This window comes from Brachyhypopomus gauderio, chromosome 14 (assembly GCF_052324685.1).
Source record: "Brachyhypopomus gauderio isolate BG-103 chromosome 14, BGAUD_0.2, whole genome shotgun sequence".
Taxonomy (NCBI): domain Eukaryota; kingdom Metazoa; phylum Chordata; class Actinopteri; order Gymnotiformes; family Hypopomidae; genus Brachyhypopomus; species Brachyhypopomus gauderio.
Window position 1 is genome coordinate 18,638,131 of NC_135224.1, and position 24,517 is coordinate 18,662,647.

The window sequence follows — 24,517 nt, forward strand, 5'->3', positions numbered from 1 at the left end:
TAGTATTTTATTTTAATAAAAAAAAGGAATCAAAAACACTTAAGTGTGCAATGGCTGGAATCATGTGCTTTATAGATGAGGCAGAAAAAAAGCTTGCTAAACAAATGAATACAAAATCCTCTTAAATTATGTATATGTAGGTATTGGTTCTCTCTAAAAGGCTCCATATCCGCCTCTATTATTCCCCCAACCTCCCCGGTATCCACCTCCCCCTCGGTAGCCCCCAGATCCCCTGTGTCCACCTCCACCCCAGTGGCCTCCTGACCCCCTGTATCCCCCACCACCACGATATCCCCCACCACCGCGGTACCCCCCACTTCCTCTATAACCTCCACCCTGGTACCCTCCGCTCCCCCTGAAACCTCCACTTCCTCCATCGTACCGGGTCATCTTAGGAGGTCGTGGACCATCTCCAAAGCTGTAAAAAGGCAGAGGAAATTATTTGGACTGTTGAAGTGCAATATTTACCCTGGTCCAAAATTCTCATAAAGGGCTGAAGCCTGGGATGACTACAGGTTCACTCTAAAATGCTTCTAGTATGTCAAGGTACCAGAAACCATATCTTAAGTTAAATTAAGATTACCTTCAACAAAGCATCAGTAACAAAAGCAGAACTTCTGAAGATAAGCCAATATCCAATTTTATAAATCCGGTAATCCAGCAAACAGACACGGAGTGTTGTTCTCACCGAGGGTTGGAGGCCATGAGGTTGAGTCCTGCAGAGGAGGGTCTGGAGAGGAGGCGTACCACGTTGAGCAGCCGTTCATTGGTGGGATCCATGTGTCTGATGTACTCTGGGTCTTTGCTCACCTCCACCACTACAGCCTCTACTGCAGCCCTCAGAGCAACCACAGCACCGGCTACTTCATGCGGTACACGCAGCTTGATCCTGTGGGGCGAAAGAACCATTTAATACGTCGACTTCATCAGTTTGTGTCAGTAACTCAAACCTCAGTGTGTGGTGCAAAAACCTACCAGTCATCAAGCTCGATGACCCCGTCCTTAGAGGTGATTTTCTTAGAGGCAAATAACAAGAGTTGAAGAGGGCTGACCATAGTCATTCCTTTGGCTGAGATCGCTCGCGTGCGAATCTGTAATAAACGTTAACAGCAGCTGACTATTACCTGCAAGTAACTGAATGATTTTAACTGTAGAGCCAAGGGGAAAAACAAAACAAATGTACCTTTTCCCCAAAGACAAAGAAAGGTGATGGATAGGTCATGTCCTGGTTACTGAAGGGACAGTTAACAGAGGACTTGTGGATGAGGGCATTGCGGCCTTCCGTTGTCAAGATCTTCCTCTTTTCTTTGTGGTAGCACACATTGGGGTAGGCACCAAAGGTCAACAGGGAGATCACCACATCCAGATTATTGTCTGGCCCCACGTTGTTGAATATCTGATTCATAAGGCTCTCTATGCAAAAGAAAAGCATGGAGGTTTAAGGAAATGGAAGTCTGAGAAGTTGTAATGGCGTAGAGGCTCAAGACCATTCTGCCAAAGAGCCAGTGTTTCTGCCTCTGATTCTTTAACCCTCAACACAGTAAGAAGCACCAGGACTGGCTGCTTAATGCCAAGGATGAGTGTTGCGAAACAAGACCTCACACAGAGCAGCTTCCTGCTGGATATCAATATACTGTTCTTTCATCACTGGTAGCAGGGGCTTTCTGTTGCACAGCTAAGCACATTGGGATCAGAACCAAACTTTGTGGAGAACACCATCAATTTAAAATGTGTGTTCAAATGCAGGCAAACAGGCCAAGTGCTGGATAACGTATTATAGTTCTTAATTGACAGGGAAACAAATATTTCTGTCCTGTATGAAGGGGCAAGAGGCAGTTTTTAGTGTTCTAGGGCAAGAAGCCAGAGTACATCGTTTTAAAATGTATTTGTGATGCACATATTCCATGTGCCACATTTTCTGGTGTATGGGCTCTCTATTGATGTGCAATATTTGGTCTATGGCCATAAGGCACAGGGAGTGTGAGCTGACCTTCAGGAAAGCCCGAGTTGATGAGGATCTCCTTCAGCTGAACTTTGGCCTCCCAGGTCATCCTCAGAGTGGACATGTTCAGTCGCTTGTGCTCACAGAACCTGGTTTCAGCATCTTCACCACCCATCCTGAACATTACACACGTGTCACAACGGTTATGTGTGGTGTCTTGCAGTCATATTTCATCTTGAGAGCCTGGATGTGTAGTGGACCCACCTGACTTCATCCCAGGCCTGAAAGACAGACAGCAAGGCCACATGGTCAGAGAAACGCGTGCCTGCAAAGTTTCTGTGGACAAAGCCCAGACGCTTCCCCTCACTGATGAAAGGCTCCGGGAAACAAGACGCAGCAGAAATGGTGCAAACCGCGTCTCCCACACTGGAACAAGACAAATGCAGATCAGTGTGTCAGCAGAGCTATTGAAGTACTAACAGCAGAGCAGAGCTCATGTTAGTTTTTAAAAATGACAATGTAAAATCCAAAGTTACTTAAAGATGCAGCCCATGATCATCATCTTGCCCAGGCGAGGTTCAATGGGCAGTTTGGCCAGGATACGCCCCAGTGGTGTCAGCTCGTCATTACAGTCCAGCGCATCCAACTCTGGTAAAAAAGTGGGATTACTTAAAACCCTCTAATTTAGTGCTGCTTGACAGAATTGAGTGCAGGTTCACACATATAATTTATTAAACAATCAAACAGAAAATGCATTAAAAACAAAACTTTACATTTATAACTAGATTTGAACATAAACCACAATAAACAAGGGTGAGTGGACCTAATATCTGTGCCACTGAGTTAAGATACGTTACTTAATCCAAACTCCCGCATTGATTCCACTCACATTTCTCCAAGTATTCATTGTGGACAGTACAGAGGCAGTACCTCGGAGAGTGTGCTCCGCCTCAATCACAGCGTCCAGTGGGGGGGGTTCTATTGCTCTGGACAGGAACTGGCCGATAGCCCCCAGCCTCAGGAGCTTAATGCTGAGAGCCACCTCGTGGAGTGGCGTGCGGAACATCTCAGGAGTCATGTGGGTCTCTAGCCTGAACACTCGCCACAGACAAACAGCACAACCTGTAGTCACCTGTACATCACACCGATGGAGGATCTCAACCGATCCACGTGATTTGGCCCAAGATTAGGGTTCATTTGTGCTCTGAAAGCATGCGGGACATCAGACATGTCTTAACAGGAACGTGTTGGTGATCAGTCTGTTTCTCACTTGTCAAAGCGTGCGCGGCTGCACAGATGGAAACAAAAGCCGGGCCGTACGCGGCCGGCACGACCCTTCCTCTGCTCCAGGTTGGTCTTGGAGGCCCACACGGTGGCGTAGTTTGTCATGTTGTTATGGGCAGTAAACAGCTTCACCTTCTGCCTGAGTGATTCAGAACAAGCAGTATAAGTGCGCCAAAGCCCGTGAGATGAATATGAATCTGACTGACCTGGGAAACATGCATACACAAGTTTTAATCAGATTACTTACTTGCAGGAGTCAATAACGTAGACCACGTCATTGATGGTAATGCTGGTCTCGGCAATATTTGTTGACAAAATGACCTGAACACGATATTCAGTGTCAGCATCCAAACTAATAAACCAGGGACCGGGTGGAAGTTGATTCATAGCAAACACTAAGCACAAAGCAATTGAAGTGAAACTGGACAGTGTGTAAGGGCCAGACCTTCGTGACACCCTGAGGGACAGGCTCAAACACCCTCCTCTGTTCCTCTCTGGGGATCTGAGAGTGGAGGGGCAGGATTCTGTAACGCTGGCCTCCTGACAGACATGACCACACACACACACACATCAGTACCAGAGTGTAAATATGGCAGAAGCTTAATCGAAGTGACCGCACCGAGATGTTAATCACTACAGACCGAAGTGTGGGTTCATCTCCAAGTGCTTGTGCATGGAGTATATGAGATTCCAGCCAGGCAGGAAGACCAGCACCGCCCCATCCACCTGCAGGGTCTCGATGTACTTCAGAAGGGCCTCAATCAGTTCAAACGGAGTCTCCTTCTCGTTCATCTGGGCCATGGAGCGCTTGGTCTCTGGACCGTACTCAGATCCACACAACAGGTTACAGTTCACCTGTCAGGCATAAGCAGAGGAAAACAGATACAGACTCATTTCAACGTCACTCAGGATGTGTAAATCAGGACTGGCAAATTGTTAAATGTAGCAACGAACACAAGTTTGTTATTTTTTTAATAACAAATGGGCTCTTTAAAGGAAAAGACTTACAGGTGTGCAGTTTTAAGGACAAACCCATTGGATACCCTCTCTAAACATATACAGTAATGTAGCACACTCCTATGATGCTATAAGACAGTGACATGTGGCTCTGGTAGATCAGTGATCTGGTGTTGTGAAGAAGCTCTAGCACACCTCCTCTTCACCACCATCCTCATCTTTGTCTTTTTTCTTTTTGTCCATCGGCGGAGGGACAAACTGTGTCATCTGAATGCAGTCCTCCAGGAAGTACTCTGTAAAGGTCAAGCACACTTCTGAGGTCAGACCAAAGGAGAGAGGATCACATGATCTTTACTACCCATCAGCTAGTAATCCATCCCTCCACAAGCAGAGGCCAGTATAGACTCACCTTCCACGGGGTACGTACGCCCAAACACCTCAATGATGGGGCAGTTGAAGAAGTACTCTCTGAACATGGTGGTGTCGATGGTAGCAGACATAAGAATGACACGCACGTCAGGGAAGGCCTGGACCACGTCTCGCAACACCACCATCAGAAAATCAGTCTAAAGATACAAAAAAACACACACAAAAAAACGTCCAATTTTGAATTTTTCTCCTTTAATACAGTTATAATGCATTTTACTCACAAGCCTGCATTTCAAATGCACTATATGTGCCTACAAGCATAATAAACTGCAGAAACAGAAGCTCTTCACTTACATTAATGTCTCTCTCATGGATCTCGTCCACTATAACGTGGCTTATACCTCGAATTCCAGCTTCGAGTTTCCTCAGTAGCACCCCTGGTGAACGCACCCAGGCAGGTTAGTAACGCACCGGACAACAACTCTTATCAGCTGTGTGTCACGGCAACAAACCGGTGACTTTATTTGACTGTCTCGTCTAAACAGGTAAACAGGGACGCACCGACGGTGCAGAAGAGGATGCTGGCGTGGGGGCGGGGCAGGACGGACTCGAATCGTACGCTGTAACCGCAGCTCTTCCCCACCTCCTCGCCCCTCTCGTAGGACACACGCTCCGCCACAGACACCGCACTGATCCTGCGGGGCTACACACACACACACACACATACACACACACACAGCTTCAGAGAGTGTTCATACAGCCCATTGTTGGAGGGGAAGGGGTTGGAGTAATCCCAGAGCTGCCCCACCTGAGTGACTACGATGTTGCAATCTGAGGCCCTGCCTGCATGGATGCACTGGTCCAGTATGTACTGGGGCACCTGCGTGGTTTTTCCGCAGCCTGTAGCTCCGCGGATGATCACCACAGGACTGCTGCGGATGGTGCTCAGGATCTCCTCCTCAAACTTCTTCACAGGAAGCTGCTCTCGCTCATGAAGCATCTGTTACAGAATCAGAGAACAGGCCTTCAGCCCTGGCCCAGGGGAGAACGGGCCCTCAGCACCGCCCACAGGGGAAAACAGGCCCTCAGCCCCGCCCCCAGGAAAGAACAGGCCCTCAGCCCCGCCCCCAGGAGAGAACAGGCCCTCAGCCCCGCCCCCAGGAGAGAACAGGCCCTCAGCCCCGCCCCCAGGAGAGAACAGGCCCTCAGCACATCCCAAAACAGGACATGTATCTGATAGAGACTACAATGAACCTCTCTACATGTGTGTGACGGAGTCCAAGTTACTCTGCACCAGGACGTTCTCAGCTCACCTCCTGCAGGTTTTTGTCGTGCTCCAGCTGGTAGTCGAGCTCATGCTGCAGGTCTGAGCTGATCTGCTCTGGTGTGCACTGGAGTTCACAAGAGATGCACAGAAATGTTGCACACTGCACATCATCATGACCAGATTACAGACAACAAAGTTAGACTAAACCACTGGTTTCATGTACAGACTAAGATCTAATGAAAGATTTCAGTAAAAAAAATAATAAACCAGTGGTATTCAGTAGGGGTGACCTGCAATAGTCGTTGATTCAACTATAGTCGACTATACCCCCTAGTCGACTATGAACGTCATAGTCGAATATACCATTCTAACTGCATGGGGGTGCACAAGGACGCAGTTAAGCATTAGTTATTAAATGAAATGTCTTTGTTTTCGTTATATATAGCCTTTTGTCAAATAAAATCATACTAATTTCTGTTAATAAGTATTTTCAAATGATGTTTGCGCATTAACAATAGGCATGTTCCTTACTACACATTAATAAATCACACCCTGCAGTTGCACAATCCAAATGAGCGGAGCTGAACACGCTATAGAATATGCGCAGCATCTGCCGAGATTATAATGGCTACTAAAAAACTTCAAAAGTATTTTGAAAAAGATAAAGATGAATCAAACAAACAAAGTAAAGTGCAAGTTATGTCATCGTCTTTTCATTTCGCACGACAACAACCAACATGGCATACCATTTAAAACGCGTAAGGCAAAAAAAAAAAACGTTTGTAGTTTCAGTCGTGTCGTCTCGTCTCGTCGCGGTGCGTCTCGACAAGTAAGCCTATAACATTTTTTTGTTGTTGTTTGCTTTTAGACCCCGTTACTTGAACCTATACTTGTATTTTTTTGCTGTTGTGTGGCATTTTTTTTTTATATTTTCAGGCAGGCATATTTTATTTAAAATATATTTGACATTTTGCACAGTGCCTGTCTGACAGTTCGAAATGCGCAATGCGCACTGACGGTTAATGTTCTCTAACGTTTCATAAAAAATAAATAAGTAAATAAATAAAAGCTGAATAAAGCCAACCTACCGTGTTTATTCATTTATCTGAGTGTTTTAGGTTTTTACTTTGAAGAGGACAAAAGTCCTGAATGAGAACGGTTTAAGGTGCTCTAAATAAAAATAAACCCGATTCGACTATTAGTCGACTAAAGGGAAAAGCTGACGAATCAGATTCGACTATGAAAATCCTTAGTTGAATACACCCCTAGTATTCAGTGGTATACAACCAGTAGTATGTCTAGCTCAATACGTGTTTGGAACTCTATGGTGTCTATGGTGCTTCCTATTTTAAACTGCACTAATTAGACATGTTGGACTTACGAATGCCAGGGGTCCCTCATCAATGTTGCAGCTGGTCCAAGGGTTCCAGTTGACCTGCGGGGGGGACCAGGACACCACACCCCCCTGGCTCTGCCTCTGAGAGGGCTCAAAGTGGGCCATCTTCCCCTGGACCAGGGACACTGGACCACTGGGGTCCTGCAGCAACAGCAGAGCCAAGAACACCATCAGCAGTTTGAACGCAACCAGGTACCGAGCACCATAAACGAGGCGTGTGTTTAGGGTGGAGTGGCACTTACGGGCGGAGGAATCTGGATGCCTAGCTCCTGGATCACATTCTGCAGCTGCTCCTTCAGCTCCACACCAACGTTCACCTCATAGACCTCCACCTAGCATTCAAACGAGAGCACACACTCTAGAAACCCGCCAATATGGGCTCCAGCTTCAGCGACCCCACACAGCAGCTCCGCCCCAGGGGCTGGGTACTCACGGTCTCTCCTTCCTTCTTCTTGGTCAGGCCCGTAAAAGCCTCGATGACTCCCAGATGGTAGAGCTGGCGAACCAGAGACAAGGCACACGACTGGGCCGCCAGCTTCTTATTGGAGCCATGCTCACGGGCGAAGATCTCTGCACATCGCAAAAATGTTTACCGTCAACATCTCCTGCATCAAACACACTCCGGCAAGTTCCCCATTTATATGATCTGCTCAAAGTGCAACAAATACATGGAAGAGGAACAGGTAAAGGACACTTACTTCTACCTAACTGTCTTACGAAGACCGTCATTTCAGCAATGAAGCTCCTAGATGTAACGAAAGATTCAGAATCCAAGAATTCTAGCCATGCTTTAATTTACAGTGAAACAGCAACATCCAAATATGCAAGACACGTTCGTTATCCACGTCACGGGGACAACACGAGTCGTGCAGAATGCTGCAGTCGAGCGTATGACTCAACTCCTTGTATCCAGCACCTGTTAGATTACTGCCTCCTAGAAAAGCATTCAGTGCTGCTTTACATGTATGGAACCACACGGGAAAGGCGGCCACACAGACGTACACTCAGTGAGCAGAAAAACAGAAGCCTGTGTGCAGACCCATGCATGACTCGTTTGGGCTCTGCCAACAGCTGGAGGATCCCGGTGCTCCAACCTGCTCACGTCCCTCCCCTGTTCAGACCAATATCACGGGCCGGGGGGGCCAAGTCATTAGTCTGATTCTAGCACCTTGTTCAAAGTGCTCAACATGGCGGAACAAGGTGGACGTGACATTATCCTTTCTTGACATTCTGTGATTAATGCTTGGACAGCAAGGAGTCAGTCTACTGGATCCAGGACACAGGCCAAGCATGAAGGGCTGTGGTTGGATTTATTATCAGCAAGATTTCTTACTAAGGCTGTGCAGCCTTATACCGGTTACTTTACCCCACAGCTGTAGTGCAACATTACATCCACTATGATGTTACCTATTGCTATGGTCCAGGCAATGGGCATGTCTGACTGATCATGTTTTAGGGCCATTATTACAATTTGTTCACATCCAAAGCAAATACATCAGGAATAAAGTTGTAAGCAGCACTGTATGTAGTTACACACATGGCAGTGGAAGAGAGTGTGTATACACACACACACACACACACACACACACCTATATAGGAAAGGCCATTTTTCAGGTCACTGAGTGTACACATGGATTCAGAACTGACCTCAGCCTTCGAAAGCCTATTAACAGAGCGCCACTTCATAAGAGCGTCCGCGTGTGACCGATCTTGAGCAGGTATGTTTTTCTGCCAGACTTCCCACCATGAACCAGAATTCTTCCACCTTTGGAGACCTCCATTCCTGATGGATCACTGACACCAGAAATCACAACCAAACATTACCACTCCCCAATCACAGGCACCTCAACACTCTCGTCCAACACTCATACAGGCTCTGCCATGTGGCGCGTTAGCGCAGCCTAACAACGCCACATGTCTGTCACATGTAAGGATGTGGTTTCTGGTATCGTTCTCCTCCTAGCTGATTTTGAGGTTTCTCACAATGTAAAAATCCACAAAAACCTGAGAAACAGTTGAGATTTTAAAGAAGAATTCTATAGCTACAGGGGAATTTGTTAGGGAGGATGTTTCTCATCATTTCTCTGAGATCTCCTTGGGGTTTAATACACACCAAGAAGTTCTCTCACACCATTCAGTCCAAGTCCAGCAGAAAAACATACACTCCAAAAGTCACATCACTATATTCATACCTACTGCACTTAAGCCAACTCTACCAATGACTGAGCTCCATTATCTTTACTGCAAATGAATGATGGTGAATGATGTAGGTGTCCATCAGGGCCGTCCAGACCTGTTGTGGTCAGGCCCCACTTGGTTATACGTGTAGTCCGCCTGAATTTTCTCCTTCTGGAAGAACTGGTTGAGACGGGCCTTGGCATTCTCCAGGGTCCAGTTACCATGGAGACCTGCATTTAAATCCACCTCCTCAGACTCCAGGGTCTGTGAATAAACATGTAATAAGGATGCCACTGTGACAGCGCCACCTTGAGGGGAATTTCCTGCAAACTAACTACGATTACAGTCCAGTGCCATGAGGCACTTGGCATTTAAAAATAAAACTTTAACACAAATAAGGCTGATGTCAGTATTCTCAGCATTTAGCAGATAACCTGCAGAAGGACTGTGCTTCTATATTAACAACGTAAAAGAGATCCTTGTGACTGGACGATACTACCAAACTCTTTTCTGATGTAGGATTCTACAAACATTAAAGAAGCAATAAAATCCCGATTTTACAAGCATTTGTCTTAATGTTATGAAACAGCCACTTAGTGGTCTGGATGTTTCGGGAATTCTGTTCAAATCCATCTTAAACATGGCCACCTCCATGTGGAGACCTTCTATGGAGCATAAACTGATTCTCTGGAGGACTACAGAGCAATTTGACTCATCTAATGTGAGCTGCACTTTATAGAAAGGAATATAAAAATAATAAATATCCTCTTTCAAGAATATAATGTGCTACTTTTTGAGAGTATGAATGGCGTATTACTCCTTTAACCAACACCATGTTAAAATGAAATAGAAATTGTGCTTCTTCACTAAGGCAGTACGAAAGAACGTCAATCTCTCCCCTTCTATTAAGAGTTCACCATCTTCAGCCCAACTGACTCTGGACACAACAAACATCTGGAGTGAGGAACATCTTTGCTCCTTTGTCTCAGAGTGTGTTAAAGACCTACAGCTTTGGCTTCCTGCTCCTCTTTCCTGGAGTAGTAGTCCTGCAGGTTGGCGCCACGCTCCCACTGAGAACCGCTGAAGCCAGAGTAACCCAGACCGGTCACTCCTGCCACAGGACCAGAGGACGGATCAGAACCTGGAGAGGAAAGCACCGGATGGCTGAAGACTCCCCCTCTCATAGCAGTCACACATACCACGCATGTACGAAAAGTCTAAACTATTAAAATAAAATCTATTAAACTTTATTCCAAAGTGTTCCGAGTGCAATGTCAGTGATATATACGAGTGAGATTATATTTTAGGGTCAAAACGTCCACACAGTACTGAAGGTCACAAACGTACCCACTCCAGCGGACTCTTTCTTGACGACTAAATGTGGAGGCAGCGGGCCACTAGGGGGCAGACTTCCAAACCCGCCGCCCTCTTCCCTGCTGCCCTCAGACACGTCCGGAACAGCAGCCTGGGGATCCACACAAAAGTGTCACAAAAGAGCCCAGAAAAGTGAAAAATGCGTTAAACACGAGACCAACACTCACCCCCAGAGCGGGTACTTCAGAAGCGCTCATCTCACCCGCTCGGACAAGATAATTTACGAAGTCCCTTGCGGCGTTGGACTGGGCGTCTTTCTTGTTGGTGGAGTTTCCCATCCCGGTGTAGTTAAAGCCCTCCACTCGCACCTGACAGGAGACACGCATCCATAAACACCATAAAACACCATAAAGTACCGACCCAAAGAGGCACCACACCACCACCTTTCTCACCTCGCACAGGAACTTCTGTCTGTTCTTGTTGCCCGCCGCACGTATGTCGTAGTTGGGCGTTAGTTTCTTTTTCCCGCACCAGGCATAAAGGAAGTTTTTGATGTCCCCCATAGCCGAGGTTCACCTGTGCATTAATGAAGAATGTAATGAATTAACTTAGAAATTATTAAATGAGTAGTTACTGTCACGAACAGCATCAGGGAGCGAGTTAAACCGACAACTGCCGCTGGTTTGACATTTGTTAGCCGGCTGACACAACTAGGTTTAAAAAGAGATTATGGTCCATTTATAGGATCCTAAAATACAATGTGCCTGCTTGCGAATAACACAACAAATCTAGCAGGAAGACGAGGAAGCAGGTTAGCCGATTAGCTAAAGCGTTTATAGCTTAATGAACCTAGCGAATTAGGGAAAAACCCAAAGACCGAGAGGTAGTGTAGTACGACAGCAGTTATCATCTTAAATATAACAGGACATAATGAAGAACACGACACGTACGGAGCTCACACACCGCAAGAGTTAAAGCACAGGGGGAAACGGACGTAGCCAGCTAGCATGCAGCAGGCTCAAACAGGATGTGACCCAATTCTGATTTTCAAATTAAAAGTTCCACTTTTTTTTACTGTATTATAGTGTTATAGAACTACATCTAGAACTAGCTACTAATGGATTGATGTCAATAAGAAAATTATATATAGTGTTATAGAACTACATCTAGAACTAGCTACTAATGGATTGATGTCAATAAGAAAAAAAAAGCTTCCTGGCAGTATAGTTCAGTTGCAGAGATCTTATGAGACTGAAAAGCACCAGATGGTATGCCATTCAGATTTATTTTTTGACAGATATATCAAAATACATTTGACCTACTGAATAGTCTGGACTTATAAAAGATGCTGGCATTGCTCCAAATAAAATATTTATGGGGAGAAGTCATGCCTACAGTCCTAGCCAAGAAGAGCTATCTAATCAGCATCATTATATATTTTGTAAACATTTGTACATATAGATTTTTGTTTAAATTGTTTATCTTATAGTTTTATACTTCCTTTCTCTGTTCCTTCCTCTCCGTTGCTGTAACATTGCCAATTTCTCCGTCCCGAGATTAATAAAGGATTATCTTATCTTATCTATGAAGATTACCCTTTGATGCAAAAAAGGAGAAAGCCCATGAAAAATATAATTAGGGATATAATTAGGATTTGATTTCCTAAAGGATTAGAAAAATATAATTCATTTGGTTTTTAACATTACAAAATTTCATGTCAAGATGCTTCTAAAAAAGAAAAGTAGTGCGAGCAAGCTAATGGTGGCTTCATGCTTCCTCTTGTAAATGCCAACTATGGTCCTGGTCTCCTTTACCTAATGCTCTTAGTGCAAATCACTTGGACTTGTGTACTGTAGAAAATCAGGAGGGCTTCTATGTGCATGTAGTTCTTTATAATGCTACAGAAAAAGACCCACAAACCAAAACCTAGAGGTAAAATTCTGATTTAGTTCCCCTGCAAGCTCATCAATTATAAGTTAGAATATTTATACATATTTAATTAAACCAATTGTTCAACCAGTAATGATACAAAAAATAATGACAGCGTCTTTATTTACATAGACTGTAAAGATCAAAGACTTCCCCTCGTTGTTGGACCAAACGTATCAACATGTGCATCTCATCTGGACACTGAAGTGAAGAAGGCAGAAGAATGAGGTGATGGAGGAATGTTGGTGCAGGCCAGCCTGGCTACACCCTCAAACCCAGACACACACAGTTAATTGACTCTGAATGTAGGAGGCACAAGTCCGTTTCATGGAGACACAACCGTGTTTATTCCGCACGAGTCAGTTTCCAAAGTTAGGAACTCATTTTAATGGACCTTCATATTACAGAACAGTGACAACTGCAAAATGCATCCAAGGTCTCTGTGCTACAAAATATTGGTTCTACACGACAGTTCGAACTCAATGGAAAACAGTGTCATTTAACAGTAGTCTGACAAACATTAAATAGGACTGGGAGAAAAGAACAGTGATATGAAAACAGCTGAATTCGGACAGCAGACGCATCAGACAGGTTACGAAAGGGATCAGGAGTATAAAGCACATTCGTTTGAGTGCTGACCTAGTACCAGTTAGGTTGGACTATATCTTTATGCTTATTAGGATAGAAAAGTTATGAAAGGCAAACAGTGATGCTAGATCTGCACTCTGAGGACGTTTATACATCAGATCCCAGGTGAAGGCAATTCCTAGTGTGCTCGCGAGGAGAGAGAAGGCCATTGGTGCAAACTGGATACAAGTTTGGTTTTTAGCAGCCAGCCTCTGGGTTGTTGGATACGACTTAAAAATCAGGTTCTCTAAAAGCAAAATAATCCCGTGTGGAGAGCTCCGATAAAAGCAGAGAAAGAAAGAAGAGGAAAGTGGAGTTAGAAAACGGAGTGCAGACATCGTTTGGCCTTCAGGTTCAGCCACAGCCATTCACAATGTGCTTCAGACCACACTGTTATTTAAAACAACTCCTCTATGATATGTACATCTCCTCAATATAACCTATCTTACTTAAACAATACTTATAAAATAATTTTAGACTCCACTCTTCATTGTCATGTTTGTGAATATCATTATATATAAAACACATTAAACCTCCAACACAATTTCAAACAGTCTCCTCCGTCTCCGTCATCATGTCTGTACAGGACCAACACAAGATACAGTCTATATACATTAAGAAGCAGGCGATCCTTGTACGTAGTAGTCGGTGAGCAGACCAGCCCACGCGGCCCTGAGCTGCCGGGGTGTACCCCACCCTGAGTCCGTGCTCAGCAGCTGCTGTTCCGAAACTCTCCGTTCTCGGTGATGGAGAGCTTGGTGGGGTTGGTGGGGGAGAGGCCGTTGCGTAGGCCGGGCATGCTGTAGCGCTCTTTGACCTGAGTGAGGGCGCCCATGAGCCGTGAGTTAGCCGCGTCCAGGGAGCTGATCCGCTTCTCCTGTGAAACACACACACACACACACACACACACACACACACACACACACACACACACACACACACACACACACACACACACACACACACACACACACACACGCGTCTCAGCAAGGCATACTTTGCTGATTATCATGTGACCTCCAGTTCAAATGCATTCGATAAATGTGGTGAGAAGCAGCACATGGGGCAGCCAGGGGGTCTGCTGGGGGAGTGACCTCCGACCTCCACAGAGCAGCAGGTGTCTCCAGGGCAGAACAAACATTTCACCCAACTACCAGCACCAATGAACACATCACACACCAGACAAACAGGCAGCAACACCCTATATGCAAATTAAAACAGCAACCGTGAAATAGACGAACAGAAGTCATACCGCACAATAACGACATTGTGGAGGCCAGTGAGATGGGAGGGATGAGGTGGGCGGAGCTAGGGAGGGCGGAGCTGGGGTGGGTGGGACTGGGTTTCACAGCCAAAGCTCAAGCAGAAGCTCACAGACGCCAGTAAAGAGACAAGTGTGCTACGACCCGAGGATCCTGTCCACCTGCTTGTGTCACCACTGAAAGAGCAGAAGCTGTCTCACCGTGGTCATCACAGCGAGGTGAGCAACAGTTCAACCACTCCAGCAATCTCACAACCTACCAATGTCTAGCTATCCATCACTCTATCTATAGCTCCATCACTGCTCGTGTATTTATACAGTGCATGAGTGTGTGTGTGTGTATGTGTGTGTGTTCCCTGGGAACAGAAGCCATGACCTTTGTGTTATGGCCATCATGACCTCCACTCCCTCAGCTTCAGCACCTCAACTCATCGCTGACATCGCATGATTTCTGCACACCTACCAATACCACACACCTTTAATACTGCACCCTTACAAATACCACACACCTTTAATACTGCACCCTTACAAATACCACACACCTTTAATACTGCACCCTTACGAATACCACACACCTTTAATACTGCACCCTTACAAATACCACACACCTGTAATACTGCACCCTTACAAATACCGCACCCCTTTAATACTGCACCCTTACAAATACCGCACCCCTTTAATACTGCACCCTTACAAATACCGCACCCCTACAAATACGGCACCCCTACAAATACCACACACCTAGACTACCCAGCAGGATTGCAGCCAGGCACGGGTGTTTGTTTGGGTATTGGGCTGGGTGCTGACCCCAGCCCAGCGTGGGTGTTGGGTTGGTAGTGTGCTCAGGGTGCGGTGCACTGCTCATACTTGCCTGCTTGTATTACCTCAGCTCCTTTAGAGACCTGCAGTGCAGCGGGACACAGTAACAACAAGGCGGTCAGCAGCCCCGCGGTAGCACACAGCGCAAGGAAGAGCAGCAGCAGTAGAGCGCTCGCGTCCCGCAGAGAGCTCGGACCAGCGGAGTGCTCGCGTCCCGGGTCCCGCGCCCAGCCCACCCAAGCCCCAGCTCTCTCTCACCCCAACACTACAGCGTTGGACTGGTCAGCTGCTTCTACGTGTGATGCCTGGCATCAAGGTGGCGGGTTTGCCGTCGCCGTGGAGATACCTGTGCCTCGATGATCTTCTGCTTGGCGTCTATGACGGCCTGCATCTCAGCGTGGTCACGTTTCAGCTCCTCCTCCACTGCCATTAACCTGCAGAACAACAGAAGGAAGACTCAGTACTGCTGACAAGCACACGTGAAGGAAAACTCAGTACTATTGACAAGCACACGTGAAGGAAAACTCAGTACTGCTGATAAGCACACGTGAAGGAAAACTCAGTACTGCTGACAAGCACACGTGAAGGTAGACTCAGTACTGCTGATAAGCATACGTAAAGGAAAACTCAGTACTGCTGATAAGCACATGCGAAGGAAGACTCAGTACTGCTGATAAAACCGAAACTACTGTCTGCAGGTTTTGATAGCCAATGTAATCATTAACAAGTTAAGTCAATTGAAGGATTTTAAAACTTAAAAGCCAATTAAATTTCACAGGACCTGAGCTATCTGAGCTAGCTAAATTGCACACTTGTTTGTTAATAACAAAGAGGTATTTAGTAGGGGTGTGACAAGATCTCGTGTCACAAGATCTCGCGAGATGTAACTCAGCGAGATTTCTTGTCGCGTTAAAAATCTGTCTCGCGAGATTTGTGATCCAGCAAGCAGTCAGAATGATGTCGGAAAATACAGGTATTATTATGCACCCGCCACTTTCAAATCGTTTGTTTGGCAGCATTTTCGGTAGCCGGCAGAAATGATAAATGGCAAGAGAGTGACTGATAAGACACGGACCATATGCAAACATTGTATGAAAATAAAGGTCTGGTTAACGACGGACCAGAGTTACGACCGACTTTTTTAAAATTTCGCATGGTGCGCAGAGGTGCAGTGGCAGCACAGTGTAATGTTGTGGAGTGTAGTGGTGTTGTGAAGTGTTGTGTACGATAAGCTGAGGCAGCGCAGCCTCCACCGCAGCCCATCTCGGCAACGCGATCGCTCTTTCTCATGCTGTACGCACGAGAACATTGTTCGTTTTTTTCTTTACTATATTTACAATTTAGCGTATCTAAATCTAGGGTCATGCTTAACGACGGACTTTTCAGTCTCTAACCCCGTCGTTAAGCGTTTGCAATTGAAAAAAGGAGAAATATTTCATTTTATTTATTTTATTTTAACTTATGAAATTTTATTTTAATTTCAATTTGTAGAGGAAGAAGTTTATTAAAAGTTCATGCTTACATCATGCATGTTAAGAGTTATAATAAAACATTTCAAAATGCATGTGTAACTCAGTTAAATAAAAGTCTGTTGTCCAGTCATATAATTTGTCATTTTAGTTTTCTTAAAATCTCGTCTCAATCTCGTGAACCCAATATCGTGTGTCATCTCGTTTCGTGAGCTGAGTGTATCGTCACACCCCTAGTATTTAGACATAAATTAGGCAGGGCTGTATGTCAATGGTTGTATTGTACTGAAAAGTCCCAAATGTCTTACCTTCAATTAAATAAAATAATATTTAAACAAATAAATAATTACAGTGGTTGAATACTGGGGAGATGGTACTCTCTTTCAATGTGATAAAAAGCAAATTATTTCGAATCATTTTGACCATGTGTGTATTTGTATAAATGTGTAACTTAATTAAGCTGAAGGTGCTGGAAAATATTGAATGGACCTTGAAAGTGCTGTACTAGTGCTTGAATTCCACCTTGTAAAGGTGGATGAACCCTGCAAACATAACACAGTGCTGAAGAGTGGAACGCGACCTCGCGACGCGATAGCGGAGCCACCGCGATTACGTCATTTTTGCCGCGCGGACCCTCACGCCAGTCGCGACGCGTCAAGTATAAGCAGCTTGATGGGTGGTGCAGCAGATTGCTCTTGTTCCCACCAGCTGCGACAAATTTTGCTGGACAGCATTTGCAGTAAGTGAATGTTTGGTCCACGTCTGACCTTTAAAACCCTATGTACTTTTGGCAAAAGTTCCTTTGGGGCATCAACTTTTTCTTCAATGTTTGGTAGAATTTGTGGTCCAAATGTCCCTCGTTTTCAGCAAGCTAGATTTGCGCTCTGTTGAATGTGTGCTTAGTGGCGTCTCTTGAGAAACAATTAACGACGTTTCTGCGTTTTGGACACGAGAAGTTTATTTAAACCGGTGTGGCCGGCATATGAAAAATTCTTATCATAACAAAAATAAACACTGGTTTTCGGTGCGAACTGGTATACCGTCCAGCACTATGTCAGACCTAGTCTTGCTACGAGTACCCCACCTCCCACACACACACCCACACCCAGCCTACACCCATACACACACCCAGCTTACACCCACACACACACACCCACACACCCTACACCCACCCACACCCTGACTCACCCACACACACACCCAGCCTACACCCACACACACACACCCACACACCCTACACCCACACACACACACCCTGACTCACCCACACACACACACACCCACCCACACCCACACACACCCACCCACACCCACACACCCAGCCTACACCCACACCCCCACACACTCACCCACACACACCCACACCGACCCACACCCACACACACACACCCAGCCTACACCCACCTGCAGATGATGCTCTTCATCTGACTGTCCTTCTCCTCCTGCTGGTGACGCAGGCGTTCCTCACTGTCCTCCAGACGGGTCTTGTACTCCAGCAGGAGTCGCTGCATCTGCTGCTCCTGCGCCAGGAGACGCCGCTCATACTCCTCCAGACGCACGCCGGACACCCGCAGACGCTCCTTCAGCTTGGAGATCTCCTGCTCGTACTGCAGGGGGAAACAGACACCGCGGGGCTTCAGCACAGACGCCACGAACCATACGCGCCACAGCTAGGGGGCGATGTGGCACAGGGACGCGCGTGTGGGGGTGGAGAAGCTACGTTAGAGTTTCCTGTAGGAGGAGCAGGCAGACGTGGGCCCAGCGGTGTGTGTGGAGGCGCCGGTGTGTGTGTGTGTGTGTGTGTGTGTGTGTTCGTACCTTCTCCACGCGCTTGCTGTCCCCTCTGCCCTGTCCTTCATCCCCCTCCTCCTCCTCATACTGGCCGTTATTTAACACCCATGCTGCCGTCCTCTCAACCGGAGACATGGTGACTGACTCTACGGGAGACTGCACCTGTCGCACACGCACACACACACACTGCATAAGCTTTTGCTAATCATGAATAAGCTTTGCATCCATTTCCTGGTTCAGATTTGACATCTAAGTGTCAGTGTGAGCGTTTGGTGTTCGTGTGTGTGAGATGCATGCGAACATATTTCTGAGGCGTGTACGTGTTTGAGTGCGTGTGTGTGTATGCAGGCGGCGTACCTGTCTGCAGGTGTGTCCCGTAGCCGAGGGTCCCGGGCTGTCCCTGGAGCAGCAGGACTGCTGTCGGGACGCGGCTACACTCTGCTGCTGGGGCTCCGTGTTCGCACTGCTGCAGCTGCGCAGAGACGAGCTATGTGGCAGAGACCTGGCCGGCCACGCCCCCCCATTCACCCCGCCCACCCCACACGCCCCGCCCACCCCGCGACTCTGCTGCTCCACTTTCACAATATGGGCCGTCCCCACGCCGCCCTGCCGGGCCAGCGCCACGGCCTGAGGGGCCGTTTGTAGGCGGGAGGCGGCGAGGGCCGGCGACAGGACCTCCTCGCCCAGCTGCGGACCCCGCGCTCTACGCGCGTCCCGGTCCGGGCCGGGCCTGAGGGCGGGGCCTCGTCCCGGGCTGGCGCTGCTGCCCGAGCTACCCGTGCTCAGGTTCTCGGAGCTGGAGCGGCGCTGGGGAGAGCGCGCGGGCCGGGGGGAGACCTGCGGCGGGTTGCTGAGGTGGTACACGGGGTTCTGGAAGGACAGCGGCTGCAGGCTGCGCTGCTGGCTGAGCGAGGGCGGGAGGGGCCGGCGGGACTGCGGGGCGCTCTGGGGGAGGCCGTCCCGCACCGCCGCCTTCAGTGGGACGGGCTGCGTCTGAGCCGGTGGGGCCGGCAGGGGGTCGACGGAGGCGTGAGGCCCCTCGCGGACCAACCTCGGCGGGGCTTCGTGGAGGGGGAGAGGCCCCGGGGGGCCCTGCAGGAGGTGCGAGTCGTGGAGGTCCATGAGGGAGATGCTACGTCCGTTGGGGAGGTGGTGTTCCCGCTCCTCCTGGTCGGAGAAGCTCACGCTGTGTAGGGGAGGCTGCTGGCCCAGCAGAGGCGGCTTTCCGCGAGGCAGAACCTCCGTGTGCTCTGGGCCCGGGGTTCTGATCCGGGTCTCACTGCAGAACACGGCAAGGCACAGCAAGACGACACGTTTCATACACAGGGCAACCTCAGGCATTTACAAAATAAAAGTATAAAAGGAAAAAACACATAATAAATAATTATTATTAAATAAAATATCATAATCATAACAGTCATGAGAGTCACAGTATGTAGGAGAAGCAGACAGAACTTTAAGTGTAAAGTCTGGCTGTGTGTTCCCACACAACCCTGTTGCTCTGAGCAGCATGACTACAGTGTTTCTGCAGGTCTGGGTCTGGAGCAGAAGGGGGCGTTTAGCGGCTGATCTCAGATCTGTCAGAGCGGACGGTTCCAGGGACGTCTACCTGTCCGCCGGGTCCTCGAAGATCCTCTGGAGTCCCGACGAGACGCTGGCACTGATGTTGTGGGCGGAGCTGTGGGTGGAGCTGTGGGCGGAGCTGTGCTCCTGGAAACGGCGCAGCTGCTGCTGGATTGGGGTGGGGCTGGAGAGTGAGCGTGTGATGTCACCAAGGATACGCGGCAGAGGCCCCAGCTTGGCCACCGTCGCCTGCAGGAAGGAATTGTCACCCTGGGGTTCACGCGGGTCGTTTGGGATGGGGGGGGGGGGTGTTTTTGTTTGTGTTTTGATGGTTTTTCCGGGCCATCGTGAGCAGACGGCAGCCCGGGTAGTTTGAAGGGGGCGGGTGGTGGGGAAGGATTGGTGGGAGGGGTTTCAGGCCGGCCGGCGAGAAGCACCAAAATGCATTGGTGGTGGCAGAGCGTGACCATGGAGACAGGCAAAAAGAGGGTGGAGCCAACACAGGGAATGGGCGGGGACAGGAGAGAGGAGAAAAGAAAACAAAAGCAATTTAGATGAGGAATAAACTGAGAAGAAATAAAACAACATGCTTTCAAAAATGATGAGTCATTCCAAAATAATAAATGAATTAAAACGGTCAAAATGTAGTGCATGCATCCATGCTCAACAACAACAGGAAGTGTGTGCGGGGATGCAGGAAAGGCAGTGAGAGATTAACTAATGAGAGCCAGACAGGCAGGAGAGACACAGGCGCACCGGCCCGTCAGGCTGTGGGGGTTAGAGAGGTTAGAGGGGACCAGAGTACACACATCACACAGTACTGTCACCGTCACTCACACACACACACACACACACACACACTCACACACACACACACACACACACACACACACACACACACACACACACACACACACACACACACACACACACACACACACACACACACACACACACACACACACACACACACACACACACACACACACACACACCATGCTCACACGGCAAGCTTGCGTGTAAACATTTCCTAACCCCTGTCTCACGCGACAGCACTTACACTCCCGTGCAAATAAGTTCAGATCCCGATATCTCAATGTAAACACAGAATGAGGATGTAATCCAAAATCACTCAGCAGCCCTGACTTAAACGAATGATTGGGAGAGACCAGTGCCCTCAGTGCACACAGAGCAACAGAGCTAATCACACACGCCACGCCAGCAGACGCCATGGGCAGCGGGAGAGCCCGACACGCCCCGGTCACGTCCCTGATGTTTCATTAACAACGTTTAACAACGCTGTAAAATATTTTTTTCTTTTGCGAAAGAGATGCTGGACCTTTCTAAACAGCCACCTAAACAGCCACGGAGTGTAGCTATGCTCAGCGGGTGTGGTTAATGCCAATGACCCACAAACGCAGCAGCTCGTTCAGATGGGGGCTGCTATGGGCCCAGAGGGTGGAGGCCCCGTGTGTAGTACCTTGTCCAGCTGGGACACCACTTCCCACAGCAGGGCGTGCAGCAGGGACAGCTCCCGGCCCAGGTCGATGTAGCCCTCGAAGCCCGGAGTGTTGGAGATGGTCTCGGGGTTGGAGATCTCCAGCAGGAAGCGGGTCATGCCGGCCCACTCGTGCTCTAGGAAGTCATTCATGAAGGCCATGTAGTCCTCTTTGTTACCGAACCTGAGTGGGGGACAGTGGGGGACAACACGCAGCTCAGTCACCCGATCCTAGCTGAACCACAGCGGCCAACCCACTACGGACACACTGCGGAGGGATACGCAGAAACGCGTTCGCATACTTGGCGAAGTTGGCGAGGTTCTGGATGACTTTGGCGATGAGGGTGAGCGTGCGTGACGTGCGGTCGTCCGGGTACTCCTGCATGAGACTGAAGAGGGACGGGGACATGATGGCGGGACACAGGAAGCGCAGGAAGAGGGACGCACTGATCAGACGCTGGCTGAGGTCCTGCTTTCCCCGAGACTGACACTGCTGCTTCCACAGCGCAAAGACCTCCTTCAACTCCCGCGGAAACACACTGAGAGGAAGAGAGAGGGAGATTGTGAGGGAGAGAGAGAGAGAAAGAGAGAGAGAGAGAAAGAGAGAGAGAGAGGGGGGGGGGCACAGCGGGCTTCACCAGTAGGAGTTGATGATCTTGCAGAAGGCCAGCTCACAGCACATCTTCAGGTTGCTCTGGTGTTCATGCAGTTCGCTGCTGGAACACTTTGACGGATCCACCTCGCAGTTCTCGTCTGACTCGTACAGAGCTTTGATGAACTCCCCTACGAAACAGACATTAGGCTACGGTTATGGCTCTAGAGACACACAGTTATGGACTCAGTGTTTGGAAGGAGAACCTCTATAGATCAGTCAGTGGACTAAACTCCTGACATGCTTTCAGTACAACAAATACACTTAGTACACGGCTAACACATTCTCTCTGATGGGGTTCTAGTGTTATGGTGTCCATAAACTAGGGCCTAGTTTACTAGCATAAGAATGGAAACGACTCTGGACAAGAGCATCTGCAAAGAGATGTTCACACACTCACCTAGGGCGTCGTGCAGGTACTTCTGACCCACCAGTTTGAGGTATTCCTCTATGGCTTTGGTGGCCAGTGTGTTCTCCCTGAAGATCAGCACATCATGATCAGCGCACCGATCTATCTCCGACATCACAAGGTCCGTCAGGAAGTCCTGAGGTAGAGAAACACCTATTAGATACTGGACAAAACCCAGCTCTCGGGAGAGTCAGAATAAGACTTGCAGGGTTCAGTACAGGTTCAAGACCCAGATAGAGTGTGGTTCTGTACACCATTCATGATGGTAGAATGCAGTTCAGGCCTATAGGTGAAAGACACTGTGCTTGTGGTGGGGGAGACACACACTCAACACTACACCACAGCACTAGGATGATGGGCTCACTGCACACGTTTCCCCAGTGAAGGGCAGAATGTCCTCAGACATGCTCCCGTATCTCGTTATATCGTGGTATAACAGGTACAGCGTGGTGCTAGCAAGCCCAAGGTCCTGGGTTTGATTCACACAGAACACACGTGCTGTCATACTGGTAGTTTTGCAAGTCACTCTTATGGCTGGTCAGCTGGTAGGGCTGGGTATTGATTCAAATTCCAAGAATCGATCCGATTCCGATTCTGAAGAGTAAGAATCGATTTATTTCAATTTAATCGATTCGATCCGATTCGATCCAATTTGGGGGTTTGGTGTTATTAAAAATGTATTTGAGCTGTTTACTGAATGTGTAGAGAAGCTAGTATTATAGTTGAAACTAGTAGGGTATTATATCGATATTAAACAGCAAATAGTTACAGGTAGTTGGTAGTTACTGATGGCTGGAAGACTGGCGAAAAGGGTAATCGTATATCTACCTTCAAGAAAGGTAATCCAGGACAATAAACAGAGGACATCATTGAGGTGTCTATATGCAACAGTGGATGCTTACTGCAGGAGTGGCCAACCTGCAGCTCGCAAGCCGCATGCGGCTCTTTGCCTGGTTTCATGAGGCTCCCCAGCCGGGCCGCTCTCACCTGCACGGATGTGTGTCGTGGCCCGGTTACCTCATCAGCTCTGAGGGCGACACACTGCTACATCTTCGTGCTGCGCGGATTGTTTACAAGCCTAACAAGCCGCTAAACCAGGCTTAACACTTTTAAAACCGATGTAGTGGAAAACGCGCATTTGACTGTCATCACACGCTCACACGAGTTACTAATTCGCCAACTACTGGCGAACGGTCGATCGCAATATAATACTTATTTTTTGTCCATTATACACCCCCCTCCGAATTAGCTGGCAGTGTCAACGAATCTCTTAGCTTCATCTGCTGTGGCTCTAGTTTGAGGTAGGGGTGATGCCGCAGCAGGTGATTTTTCAGGTTGGTAGTGTTTCCGCAATGCTTGACTTCTATTCCGCATGTTTTGCAAATGGCTTTAGTTTTGTTGAGGGTAATTGTTCCTTTTAGTTCTCAGTCTAAATCTCCTTTTAGATTTGACTATCGTCGTCCGGCACTGTCCGACGCCTTGTTGTTTTACAGTTAGTTAGACCGAGCGCGCCTCCGTGAATTCAGTGACAAGGCGGGGGTAAAACTTCACTGGGGGAAATGTAAAAAATTCTTTTAATTAAAAAAATCGATCTTTGGACGTACGAATCGATTATCAGATCATCCTATGCGAATCGATTCTGAATCGGAAAATCGATTTTTTCAACACAGGCCTATCAGCTGGTATTAGATTTTCTCAAAATATTTAAGAGCAATTTTTAAAATCAGTAAATTGAATGTTGCACAACTCATCCTTACAAATTAATGCTTGTGTACAGCAGAAGAATTTTTTG

At 47.8% G+C, this 24,517-nt stretch overlaps 2 protein-coding genes and 1 long non-coding RNA gene across 7 annotated transcripts in view; 1 reads left to right on the plus strand and 2 right to left on the minus strand.

The window, feature by feature from the left end:
* Nucleotides 1-6: 6 nt before the first annotated feature.
* On the minus strand, nt 7-11,741 carry dhx9 (DEAH (Asp-Glu-Ala-His) box helicase 9). 3 transcript variants are annotated; one of them, XM_076973582.1, is made up of 28 exons: nt 11,671-11,741; nt 11,160-11,283; nt 10,935-11,075; nt 10,741-10,858; nt 10,401-10,534; nt 9,509-9,657; nt 7,914-7,960; nt 7,649-7,785; nt 7,458-7,547; nt 7,201-7,356; nt 5,866-5,943; nt 5,361-5,552; nt 5,114-5,255; nt 4,907-4,989; nt 4,593-4,749; nt 4,379-4,476; nt 3,868-4,081; nt 3,672-3,766; nt 3,474-3,547; nt 3,213-3,365; nt 2,873-3,033; nt 2,479-2,590; nt 2,207-2,368; nt 1,991-2,118; nt 1,184-1,413; nt 976-1,091; nt 689-889; nt 7-418 (listed from the first exon to the last, which is right to left on the minus strand). In XM_076973582.1, exons 2-28 carry the CDS (start codon nt 11,268-11,270, stop codon nt 154-156), a joined length of 3,744 nt encoding a protein of 1,247 aa, XP_076829697.1. In that variant the 5' UTR covers nt 11,271-11,283; nt 11,671-11,741; the 3' UTR covers nt 7-153. The 3 variants fall into 3 exon arrangements, with proteins under 3 accessions (XP_076829697.1, XP_076829696.1, XP_076829698.1); XM_076973581.1 differs by having other exon boundaries at nt 11,658-11,739; XM_076973583.1 differs by lacking the exons at nt 9,509-9,657; nt 10,401-10,534; nt 10,741-10,858; ... (1 more) ...; nt 11,160-11,283; nt 11,671-11,741 and adding an exon at nt 8,863-9,486 and having other exon boundaries at nt 9-418.
* Nucleotides 7,338-13,651, plus strand: LOC143475682 (uncharacterized). Its single transcript, XR_013121085.1, has 2 exons — nt 7,338-7,407; nt 12,769-13,651. It is a non-coding gene; the product is annotated as an uncharacterized LOC143475682 (long non-coding RNA).
* rasal2 (RAS protein activator like 2) overlaps nt 12,960-24,517 on the minus strand; it is a 66,926-nt gene continuing 55,368 nt past the window's right edge. For all 3 annotated transcript variants that reach the window (XM_076973579.1, XM_076973580.1, XM_076973578.1), the window contains 10 exons: nt 22,717-22,861; nt 22,303-22,447; nt 21,967-22,203; nt 21,647-21,848; nt 20,213-20,436; nt 18,961-19,882; nt 18,631-18,765; nt 18,217-18,419; nt 15,690-15,777; nt 12,960-14,140 (listed from right to left, as the gene is read on the minus strand). In XM_076973579.1, coding sequence (XP_076829694.1) covers nt 13,973-14,140; nt 15,690-15,777; nt 18,217-18,419; nt 18,631-18,765; nt 18,961-19,882; nt 20,213-20,436; nt 21,647-21,848; nt 21,967-22,203; nt 22,303-22,447; nt 22,717-22,861 — 2,469 coding nt within the window. In that variant the 3' untranslated portion in view covers nt 12,960-13,972. The remainder of the gene's footprint in view (nt 14,141-15,689; nt 15,778-18,216; nt 18,420-18,630; nt 18,766-18,960; nt 19,883-20,212; nt 20,437-21,646; nt 21,849-21,966; nt 22,204-22,302; nt 22,448-22,716; nt 22,862-24,517) is intronic.

Excerpts from the sequence above, each read along its gene's own strand:
- dhx9 (XM_076973582.1), bottom strand. The coding sequence starts at position 11,270 with ATGGGGGACATCAAAAACTTCCTTTATGCCTGGTGCGGGAAAAAGAAA. Across the intron at positions 7,961-9,508 it reads GTGGGGCCTGACCACAACAG|GAGCTTCATTGCTGAAATGA; the intron begins GTCTGGACGGCC and ends CGTTACATCTAG. Across the intron at positions 3,366-3,473 it reads TACGTTATTGACTCCTGCAA|GCAGAAGGTGAAGCTGTTTA; the intron begins GTAAGTAATCTG and ends TGAATCACTCAG.